Source organism: Mycteria americana, chromosome 3 (assembly GCF_035582795.1).
Source record: "Mycteria americana isolate JAX WOST 10 ecotype Jacksonville Zoo and Gardens chromosome 3, USCA_MyAme_1.0, whole genome shotgun sequence".
Classification (NCBI taxonomy): Eukaryota; Metazoa; Chordata; class Aves; order Ciconiiformes; family Ciconiidae; genus Mycteria; species Mycteria americana.
In genome coordinates, this window is record NC_134367.1 from 47,499,771 (window position 1) to 47,512,107 (window position 12,337).

Consider the following 12,337-nt stretch of genomic DNA (forward strand, 5'->3'; position numbering starts at 1 on the left):
CAGTGAACATGAGGCTTATTCTAGTAGTCTGAAGACGACCTCATCTACTTTATTCCTGATCAGTGAATCTGTAGCAAACTCCCACAACAATGTTGCTCATGTCTGTCTGCTGGCTAATCCTCCTCCTAAGCTCTCAGCTGGCTCATCATCCATCCCTAGGCAGAGCTCCAGGTATCCCTGCTGTGCTCTCACATACAAGCAAGTTTCTTGCCATCCTGGCCTGACCTTGCTCAAGAGCCTGTTTCCACCCATTGCAGCACTCAGTTATGCGAGCTATCACATCGCATCTCTGATCTCAACATGATCTTAGCTCAGCAACTGGATGCAGACCCCTGATTTCTCCTTTTTGTTCCATGTGCTGCATGTAGTAGTGCACAGGCACACTCAATTATGCTCATGTAAAACACGATATTGTGTCTTCTGCCACTGTAAAAATGAAAGACAGAGGGGTTCAGTGTAATTTCCATTCCAAGCTATGGATAAAACAGTTCTGGACCCATAAGTGTGACATTAAGCCTCTAGCATTAAAGTAGGAAGCTCTGATGATATCAAACCTTAACACTGAAGAACAGTGAGTGTGTATGCAGCAGCACTAATGGAAGGACGCTTTCGAGTAAAAAATACTTGCCCATATGAAACGTCATGACTCTTCCTTTATACCTATACAACAGTTATACACATTTTCCACTAATGTATGCTGATTGTTTTGTCTGATTTAATTCATATTAGGAAGTTATAAATTATTAATTACTTTAAAAATTGCAAGCACCTGTGTTTATGATCTTGTTTTATTATATGTTGAATTATATTAGATGGCCTATAAAAGAAATGCTCAGTTATGGAATCAATGTTTAAATATGGATTCTGGACAGTAAAGGAAACCTGTTTCAGAACAGTATAATAGGATCTATGCTATCTTCAATTTGTAGCATTAGCTAGATGTGTGACAAAATGCAGAGGAAAAATGAATAGAGTGAAAATTAAAGTAGAGGGCAAATTATTGAATAAGACAAACAAACAATACTGACTCCTACAGGTAGTAGAAATTATTCTGAATTTTAATTGACAGGATAGAAATAGAAATAGCAATATGTATTCTTGTATAGAAAATTAAGCAAGAATAGCTAGTCTATTACTATGCAAATATATGTCATTAGGCAGTTAACAATTGCATTTTTGCAGATGCCAATGGACTTGAACGACAATTATTATTCAAAATTATAAGCAGCTTTTCACTGCATCTTTTTTTAGAAAAACAAGATCATGCAATAATTTGTTTCAAGCATTACCCTTTGCCCTGTTCTGACATTAACTATTTTGACTTTGTACAATAACATGTTTCTACATTATCATATTTTTGACAAATAACACTCCAGAATAAGAGTTGTCATGTCTACCGTATCTCTTATGTTTCCAAAATTATTTATACTTATATGTATACCATCCATAATATGAAAAAATAAACCAGTAACCAGTAGTGATAAGCAGATTCTATTCAGCTTTACTGAAGGAAAGGTACATAGAGGATACTGGAGAAATCTTCGTATCTATTCCCATTCCTTTTACTTAAGTAAAAAGATTAAGAAAATTGCCATGTCAACCTCTGTATCTTCTGGTTTTGTAAGATCCAGTAACGTAAATAAACCTACTAAACAATTAAAGAACAGAATAGTCAGGTTTTCTAGCTTATTTCTTATCAGTACTGATTTAAAAACACAGACCTTTATCCAGAAGCTTTTTTTGCTCCTAGTCAACACATTTTCCATGTCATCAGAAAAGTGAAGAACTGCCTTCAAGTATAAGCAATGTTTTACTATGAAACTTAATAAAGTTATGAAGAATTTAAATGATGCAACAGTTTGCAAACAATAGTAAACTGTGCTAGAACAATTAGAATGTCCCTCGTAAACCCATACCTTATATACCTAGCTCTTCTCAAGATATCCTCTCCTAAATAAGAATATTATAAATACCTCACAATTAAATACATGAGAGTATACAAATGTAACATATTCTGGAGTCATCTCTTCAGTAACCACAAAGAAAACTATCAACACAGCACTACATATGCGAGAAATCTCATACTCTGGAAAGTGACTAGAGGTATAAAGTCAAAAGGAATTTCCTGATGCATCTTAGTGTCTTAATAAAGAGTATTTATTTCCCATCCTCATGGATTCCACAAAATAACTTATTTTCTATAGCATCCTATATTACTGTATATTTAAAATTAAAACCCACTAATGACATTACTACTGGATTCTCTGGTAACACCTGTTAAAAAGTCTGTTATAGGTATAAGGTCGTGGTGGACAGTAGTTATCTTGTTACATTTTGAATAATTCACAGAAGTTTTGACAATAATCAGGAAGCTTATTAGTTGATACTATCTATTATGTTAAACTAAGCACACAGATCCATTTCTTTTGGGGCTACAGAGCAAGAATTTTCAAAAGCTTTGGACCACTGACAATCCTCAACATGTCTTCTGGAGTATCATTTATCCTTGCCATTAAATTCTTACTGAAGAACAATATGAAGCTGACAGGGATCCACAGACTTAACTTCCCACAATCTTCTATACCACTAATGGTCTGCAGTCCCATGTTTGAAAAACAGCTTTTAACATAGAGCTAGTAAAACTCATCTTATTAGGCTGCAAGACTGGTCAAGCTGCCTTTACCAGTAAGCCATACATCTGTAACTTAACACTTAGGTCATCCACAAAAGGCCAACTGGCTCAAGATGTAACTATTTATTATTTCATTTAAATATAATTTTAGCCTAAGAGAAGTTACTAATTTGGAATTAAATTTGATTTTTTTGTTTTAATGATGCAATGTATATTCATAATATCAGAAGAATAGTAATTCTAAATAGTAGCACTTGCTACCTTAAACAGTTGCATTACCAAGACCAACATCACTGTGCAGCTGTGCAAGACTACAGACATAAACTGAACAGCTCGTGAACTCATATTTAATGGAAAGATACTAAATTGGTGCTTCTGGTCTACATAAATTCATTGTGAACACCCGAGTACACATATACAGACAAGCTACTATGTAAATACAAACATACATGCAAAAATTAGCATAAGGCACAGAAATATAGCACACAAACATTTAGAAGGCTACTGAATTGAAGAATAATGGGTTATTATATACATAACTTGTTATGGCATCCATTTCCAGCAATTTCCTCAGCTGTTCATACAGGTAGCTGACAAGGTATTAAATGCTTAAAGCCAAATAGATTTGACCAGAAAATATAGAGGAAAATAGTACATACGTATCATTTGACAATAACAGGAAACATCTGGTACATAACATTTTTTGAAGCATATCTTCTACACAGCACATCAGTACAGTATTTTTAATTAAAGTATATACAAAGTTTCATTTATTCAGGCATAAGATTATATTAACTATTATATCCTTAAAATTGCAAAAGGCAGTTATTGTGGAAATGAAGTGCATAAATAAATGATCAAGATGCAGAACATAAAAACAGTGCACCATCACTGAATTAGTTTGTCTGTGATTTTGTTAAAGAAACCATACATACAAACGGGTCCTAATTGTGCAAAAGCTGCAAAAGAAATTGTACAGAAAACTATTCAAAGTATTCAAGTCTTCACTTAATCAGCTGACAAAGAAATAACACCTAAAATGATCGGCCATAATTCAGCTATCCTGCCAGACCACTTTAGCTTCTGTATTTGTGTATTTTTATATATGTACATACATGTGTGCATATATAAATATAGAAGCAATATATACACATATATATGCAAATAAGCTATACCAGGTGATGAAGTAGAAGCAATCTGTATAGATACAGAGTTACAAAAACTCAGACTGAAATAAACTCTTTAGGCTACAAAATGGAACTCTAGAAAAAACCCAACCTAGATAAAGAATACATTTTAACCAAACCAGTAACTTTTCAGAGTTATTTGTCCAAAGTGTGCTATAAACACTATTTCAACCAGGAAAAATATTAGGACAAGCTTAATTCTCAAGGTACTAAGTTCCAGAGAGACTTCTGAAGAAAATACTGTTTTATTAAATCTTATCTTATGACACAGCTATAAAAGCATTGTCAACAGTTGCAGTAACTAAGCTTATTAAACTTTTATCTTCACATGGCTTCTGCAACCAAATAGCAGCTGGAAAAGTGATAATAAAGAAATTTAATCCATCATTTTTACAGATGAAATTAATACCTGTCAAATTCACTTCTGACAATTTAATACAATAGATTTAAAATAACTACTCAAGTGTTTCTTTTTTGGTTCAAAACAGCATTGTAAGAAAAACAAGATGACACTTCTTAGTACTGCGAAGTTCAAGTCAATTATTGTAAATAGATAATTATTACAGACAATGTGAAGGCTTTATGCGCAATATATAGCACAGAACCAGTTTTGACTACATAAATTCAAGTGTAGTCTGTTTCTGATTGGTGACAAAAATCCTGATTTGAAAGAGTAAAGTATTAAAAATCTGTGCAAGGTGATACTTAGAAATTATTCCAAGATTTTTAAAAAATATATAGCATCTGAATATTACTTCTAATGAACTAAATGCAGAACAGTGGTACAGAACAACATTTTAATTAAGTACATAAATGCTAATTAATCTCCAGATTATCTCCAGAAAATATCTTGATCTCCAGAAAATTGCATATTAACCACCCAATGCATACACTAATTATAAATTTATCAAGTAAACATGGCTGTATTCTGCACATTAAAAACAATCCAAATTTAATTTTAAAAGATAAAAGGTAAAGCTTGTCATAGGTATATCAGATGCAGTTGAGACAATACTGCAAAAGCAAAACGGTGACACAGAAGAAACCAGCTAAACCTAAGAAACTAGTTCAAATCAGAAGAGCAAAAGCTCAGAAACTAACAAGGTACCTGAAAAAGCACTTTTCTTCAAAAGGTTAAGAAAACTGAACTGAAATAAGCACAAAATGGGCAGTCTGAAATTACCACTCACAGTGCATCACCGAGAATGGATGGCTTGTATAAAGCTGTTCATTGTTTTAAGTAGTTTTCCTCTACATTTTTAGTCCCAGTAGTAAGATTTCCAGCATGGTAATTCTAAGAAGGTTGCCATATCTCCACTGGTTTACAGTTCCTAAAGCCACTCAGTTTGCTGATAAACTAAAGCCACTTTGTTAAAGTCACTTTCCTAAAGCCACTCACTTTGCTGATCTCACGAGTTTCTCTACAGGCTGCCTCAGAAAGGTGCTACCCACCACCTGCTCCCAAACTTGTCGCCATTAGATGCCCTTGTCACAGGGCTGTAAAATGTGAAGAAGCTTTTTCAGCTCTGTAGCTGAATTAATGCTGTTAATGCATGTGGCCCACTATTGGTGACTGCCTGACAAGAGACAGCTGTAATCACTTTGAGGGAATGATAATTTTTGGTGACTGAGCCTTCACCAAGTCTTCAAGGGAACAGTATCCCAGAAGATAAAAGCTGGCAAAAATACCCTACCTGCAGCTGAGCGTGGAGTCATATTCTCTGATGAATGGTGTGTAATTTCAGTTGTTTTTTTTTCCTTTGTTTAAAGAATCTTTGGTTTATTAAGAGGTAGAAATAAAACTCCAAAAGTGCAAATCAGTCCAGGAGGATCTAACATCTTTTCAGATAATATAAGAACATAGTAAATTCAAAATACCACATGAAAACAAATATTCACCAGCTAATATCGAGCACAGAAGGACAGTCCCAGGAAAGCAGACTTAACAGCACTAGAGGACTTAAGCAGACTTAACAGCACTTAAAGCAATCTTAAGAGGTAGGATCGACAGGGAAACCTCCTAATGAAGATCTACATTGTTAGTAATCCTACAAAAAGAGCACATGACCTAAAAAGCACCTGGAAACCTTTGGGACATTTTCTGATCTTACTTCTTCAGTCACTATAAAAAGTTTCTATAACAAAAACCCTACAAAACTCAGTAGGGCAAGCCATCTATCATTATATCTTTCCTTAAGTTAAACAAGAGAATTGTGCTATAAGACAAATGTTATAGCTTCAGTTGCATATGGTAATTTAAAGTGAAGCCTACAAATGAGATATCTCATTAGTTTGAGCAGATGGATCAAAATTAAAGGCTGAATCACCAACTCTTAATTTCCCAGTAGCCAGGAAGAGCTTGAAGTCTTGCAGAGGATGACTGTTGAAAAATCAACATAAAAAGCTCCTCTCCATCTGTCAAAACACATGCTTGTAGAATGCAACTACCTCCTACCAGCCTTAGTCTTAAAAAATGAAAACGCACATACATCTATTGAAACACATGAACATATAACTTCAGTCAAGCATCACACCGTAACCTATAATATGACAGGGACACATCAGCATGACTTCCATAAGAGTAAATTATTTGGTTCCAGCATGGTAGAATTCTTTGAAAATGAGTTAACAGAACAGTAGATAAAGAAAAAATGTTGAATTTATTAAGACGTTCCAAAGACTCTGGTAAAGAATCTTAAAAGAGACAACACTGTGAAAGTTTGACGGCCACAGGAAGGTGTACATTAACTCATGGAACTTTAGAAGAGGGAAAGTATCTTCTCTGATTCTGGTATTTCTGTCTTGTCCTTCAGTACAAAACAGAGCAGGTAGGTTTTTGGCTCTCTGGAGCACTGCTAATGAGATCTGTGTCTGTCACACATTACTGCCTGAATAGTTACAAAATTCCAACCATTTCCTGAATTCCATACAGGCATAAAACCGCTGTGGAAATTTTTTATAAAGTATTGGGGGAGAAGGTGTGAATGTATCTTTCTAAGAAGTATATTTAGAAATACCCACAGCTTTGTTAAAAAGCAAACAAACTACACACATAGAATGTAAATAAACACAAGTTTCAAGGACAACACAAGCTAAGAAAGGTAACAGAGCATGACAGTAACAGACTACGGTGAACGTGGACACAAGGTAATGGATTTCTAAAAACTAAGAAAATCAGAAGAAGGTGATAACTGTAGAAGGCTATTCTCAAAATTGTGAAAAGACACTAAAGAAAACCGTCCTAGTGTAATATTCATCATATTCATTCATAATATTCATCTTCCACTATGGGGCAGGTATTTCAATGTAGATATAGCTATATGACCTTTTTTTTTTTCACCTGCAGCTGGTTTAATGATTACACAGATCATTTGTCATAGCTTACTCATTAAAAGGAAAAATCCCTAATTTTTAATATGTGGTACAATACTGCATACTATAATTAACTGTATTATACAATGAGCTGACATGCTTGATTCTGCATTGTCAAAGACTGTATACCAGTGTTTGTACATCATTCATTTCAGGATATGTTTCATAAGTTTGTTTCATAAGTGTCAAGACCAATATGTTTTAACTACTCTGAAGAAAAGTCCAGTGTAACTGCTTGGTATTCAGACATATATTTAAGAGAGTTCTGCGACATAGCAGAACAAAGATTTTCAAGCAAAGAAAATGCTTGACATTTACAACCAATTGAATCTAATTAACCAAAGCATTCTGAAACCAAATCAAATTTATATAGCAAGGGAAACCACACTTTTGCTTTGTCTGAAAATACACTCCTCATTTGGTTGTTGGTTTGAAATACAATTTTCAGAAATTGAGATCAGCAATAGTGTCAGCTGCTGAAACTGTAATATTAAGTAGACCACAGTTCTTCACTTAACCTCTTTCAGCTGTAGCTCATGCCTTAAAACAAAACACTCGTGCACTCAGCTGCTAGTACAGGAACTAAAACTATTCTCAAGGAAAGCTACAGAAAACATTTCCTGCTAGTATTAAACAACTTATTATACTTGAATTTTTCAAATAATATTATATTTGTTTGTAGACAGTGTTTTCCTCAGCATGAAGAAAAGAGAGGGGAAGAAAGGTGCAACAAATATGCTGGAACAGCATGCAACTTCCTGCCGGGAATCCAAGATATGTTACTTATTTATACATACTGGTTTAAAGAATCTGCTACTTGTAGGTTTATCTACAGCAAGTGAAAATATATGAAATCATAACAAGAAATGAAAGATAAGCAACTAAACATACCTCAGTGTTAGGAATTTGGTAAGGTATGTGCATAATTGACAATGAGGAGAAAATAAACTAAAGTTCCCTTGGTCCTGCCAACAAATTGTGTTAACAGTCATCACTCAGGAAAATATCAGCATTTCCATATGTAATCTTCATGGAAGTTTTTTGAATGTAGCAACAGTAACTGATATCAGCAAGAGAAGATAAGTCGAAGAATGGCGTTAAACCATAGGGAGCAGGAGGACTAAGAAGCTGTTGCTGAAATATTTTTTTCCCCCAAGTCATAAACCAACTGTTCATCTTTCAAAAAACACCACAATCTGAATTTTCTGTGAAAAAGTGGGGAAAACGTGCAATTCTTAGCGTGGCTATGTGGGAAAGAGTTTTATATAAAATGTGTTTTAGTGAAAAGCCTCTTCAAGGATCACATTGCACTAGCTTTTGTTCCTGCTCTGAACAGGTGCCATACCTGCTACACCTACTGCTGCTCACACTGCTGTACGTGCAAAGTTCTAACAAAAATGAGACATTGCTTGGGGGTGATTCAGGAGCACAATGATAACAGAATGATAAACCATTCAGGCAAATGAGGTAAGCCCACCGTCTTAGTGGAGGGGAATATCAAACTTGAATATTCACTGCAGAAACCTCTATTGTAAAGCAAAACAAAGGATTGTGTCCTTTAAAAAGAAAACAAAAAACAAACCCTAGGATATTTCAAATGACAGCTCTTGTGCACCATGTCTTGAACACTCTGCATAACTCTCATCCCTCATCTCTAACAGGAGACATTAGAATTTGAAAGATACTGGAAAGGCTTAGAAGAATAACTAAGTGCTGTATTTTTTCTTTTTTTAATCATTAAATGTACCTAAGTCTAAGGTCTCTAAAGTACTGATATACTTTGCCTTGTCATTTTAAAAAAGTGACATAAATATACATCAATTACTTTAAGGGATATATAAAGTACCAGGAATTTTCATCTTAGCTAGAAACTAACTTTATTTAGCCAGTTTAGATTTTCTTGCATGCTGTTTCTATAAAGTGTTTTCAAGATTAGAGATGACCTCTGAAGTGACGCATCTCAAAATAATACAAAAAAAAGTTTTAAAAATATTTCTTAATACATCATCACAATGATCAAAACTAATTTCTTTATACGTGTTCTGAACGCAAACCAAAAGAAAAAAATAAATACCTGGTGTCCAGCCATTATTTGCTTCAGCACATTTTCATAACATACTTCATCCATATGATTCAGCTGCTGCACCTGGAAAACAAACATCATACCTCATATTAAAAGCATTTCTATCTTTATATATTTTCTACTACATATCAAGCAATTTACAGTGATCCATGAAAAAAAAAAGTGATTATGCAATTAAATTTATAATATACTGATTCCCATTCCTATCAATATCTTTGTGGTATTCTGTCCTGGTTTTGGCTGGGATAGAGTTAATTTTCTTTATAGTAGCTTGTATGGGGCTATATTTTGGATTTGTGCTGAAAACAGTGTTGATAATACAGAGATGTTTCAGTTGTTGCTAAGCAGAGCCTATACTAAGTCAAGGACTTTCCAGCTTCCCATGCTCTGCTAGGTGCACAAGGAGCTGGGAGGGGGAACAGCCAGGACAGCTGACCCCAACTGACCAAAGGGCTATTCCATACCATATGGCATCATGCTCAGTATATGAAGGTGGGGAAGAAGGAAGGCGGGGCGGGGACGGGACGTTTGGAGTGATGACGTTTGTCTTCCCAAGGAACCGATATGCATGATGGAGCCCTGCTTTCCTGGAGATGGCTGCACACCTGCCTGCCCATGGGAAGGAGTGAATGAATTCCTTGCTTTGCTTTGCTTGTGTGTACAGCTTTTGCTTTCCCTATTAAACTGTCTTGATCTCAACCCACAAGTCTTCTCACTTTTACTCTTCTGATTCTCTCCCCCATCCCACTGGGGGGGAGTGAGCAAGCGGCTGTGTGGTGCTTAGTTGCCGGCTGGGGTTCAACCACCACATATTCTTAAATTCACAAATAGAACATGAAAATAAGTATCTAAAGTACAAGTAAGGGCAATGGATAGAAAATTTATTATGTGGCTTTGTTGGTTTCTTTAATGACAGAAGAGACATAACTCAGTTCTATTCTTTAATTTATCTGTTTCATATTAAGGAATCTTACTTCTACAGGATACTGATGAAGTATCCATTTAATACATCCTCTTACCTAACATTAACTCTTTCCATTTGGTACTATAAAAATAGTTTTTACATTGCAGATATACATATCCAGGAAATTACAGATTGTCAGCTTTTTTGCCATAGGAAACAGAAATTTCTTCATAGTTCGGTCATGCATAGGAACCAGTGGGAGTACCATGTACAGAGTTTCCAATTATGGATAAATAAAATGTTTCAGAAAGGTTCCAAAGTAAAAACTTCAGTTAAAATAAAAAGTATTCTTCAAACTACTCTAACTATTTTTTTTTTCAATTTCTTTAATGTATCACAATATAAATAGCATGTATCTACTTGAATGCACCTCAGTATTAAGGCTGTGACAAATCAAAATAAATAAATGAAGTTCAAAATCAGAACAATCACTCCATTCTTCATTTGTGCATTCATGGGTGGAAAGAAGGTAGTTGTTTTATAACCAAATTTTTTTGACACCAAGAAACGTTTTACAAGAGCAAAGCATGTAAGAATTCGAAAATGGAAATTTAGTACTTGGAGTTATCTAGAATAGCTGAAAGTTGAAAACCACAGCTTTAAAACAGCTTTAGAGGGAAGAAGAGAACATTCATATTTGGCATCGTACAAGCATAGTAATAAAAAGATGAGACAATATGGACATGTGTGTGAGAGAGAAGTAGCCAGTCTAATTATTCTGAAAAGGAGAGGTTTAGCATTTTAATTATTTTTTCAAATAATAACAAGTGAAAATCATTAAGGAGAAATGTATACAGGCAGTGCATAAATACAAATGTGGACACATATATATAGAAAAAAAATACATACAAACTCAACTTTATGTATTCTTTGCATTTATACCTAAAGAGGAAAACATAAACATGCATAAAGAAAAGTAACTGACATTAAAGAAAAATATCTGACATTAACAGACCTCCAACTGAAGAAGCCAAACTTTAGTCTTGGTCCCATATGCTCTAAGAGTTTCAACATACAGTGTTCTAAGAGCTTTCCTGGCTAACTTCTATGCATAATAAATACACCACACTGTCCTTGCCTTTGAAAGCTTGCCTATAGTTTGCATGTGATTTGGCAAATCATGAAATCAGTTCAAAATTTGTTGGGAGGTTTTTTGGATGAAGGATGTCAGAAAGCTGTGGTAAAGCATCTACCTAAATAAACCAACAGCCTTCTATCTCCTTGCAACTCATCAGTGTGGATATAGACATAGTATTTATTGCACTTGCTGATGTACTGCAAGAACTGCTTTTGATTCTGGGGGTTCTTACACTGCTTTCCTCTTCTCATATAGAGCAGAAGGATGTTGATATTGGCAATAATTTGGCAGCTTTAGTATTAGCATTATGCTGAACAGAATCCTTTCTCAAAGAGCCTTAATACTTTTACTTTTCATTTGATATAAAGTGTATTATCTTAATTGCAAAATGTATTTTACTCTCTGAAATCTCTAATGACATTCTTCCAAAAAGCAAAAAGACAAACTCCTGGCTGTGGTATTACCAAAACAGTTGTCTTTGTTTGCCAGGTACTTACATTTCAGAATAACTACTACCTCCTAATATTTCCTCATGTCCTCATGTTTTTTTTAGAGAACTTACTGGTTTTTTTAATAGTTTCAAACTTTACAGGATACTTTGCATATTTCTTTGATTTTTAAAACACAAATGCATTCTAAAGTGAGTTTGAAGAAATTGAGTCTTTCCTTTTTTCTTACCATACAGTGGAAATAAACTACATATTCAAATCAAGTATAAGGAAAAGATTAAAGAAAAGCAACAGCAAATAACAGTGAAGGTACTTGAAACAATTAATGAAGGTTAAAATATGCAAATCATGGTAAGCACCATATGGTAAACTATTCTTGTGTGTATAGACTTGAAATGGCTCCCTACAGTTGTAAAATAAGTTTCATTCCTGCACTGCAGATGGAATGAACCACTTAAATAACCTAGTAAGAAAGGCAATGTCCATTTTTACAAAAAAGAAAAAAAATGCTATTATCGATTAAGCTAGGAAATTAACTTTTGATTGAAAATGTTCTGGTTTCTATTAAATTA

The 12,337-nt window shown here is 34.4% G+C and overlaps 1 protein-coding gene across 2 annotated transcripts in view; it reads right to left on the bottom strand.

Moving 5' to 3' along the window:
• Positions 1–12,337, bottom strand: part of ASCC3 (activating signal cointegrator 1 complex subunit 3) — a 289,617-nt gene that overhangs the window by 151,528 nt on the left and 125,752 nt on the right. For both annotated transcript variants that reach the window (XM_075498453.1, XM_075498452.1), the window contains exon 13: positions 9,266–9,337. In XM_075498453.1, coding sequence (XP_075354568.1) covers positions 9,266–9,337 — 72 coding nt within the window. The remainder of the gene's footprint in view (positions 1–9,265; positions 9,338–12,337) is intronic.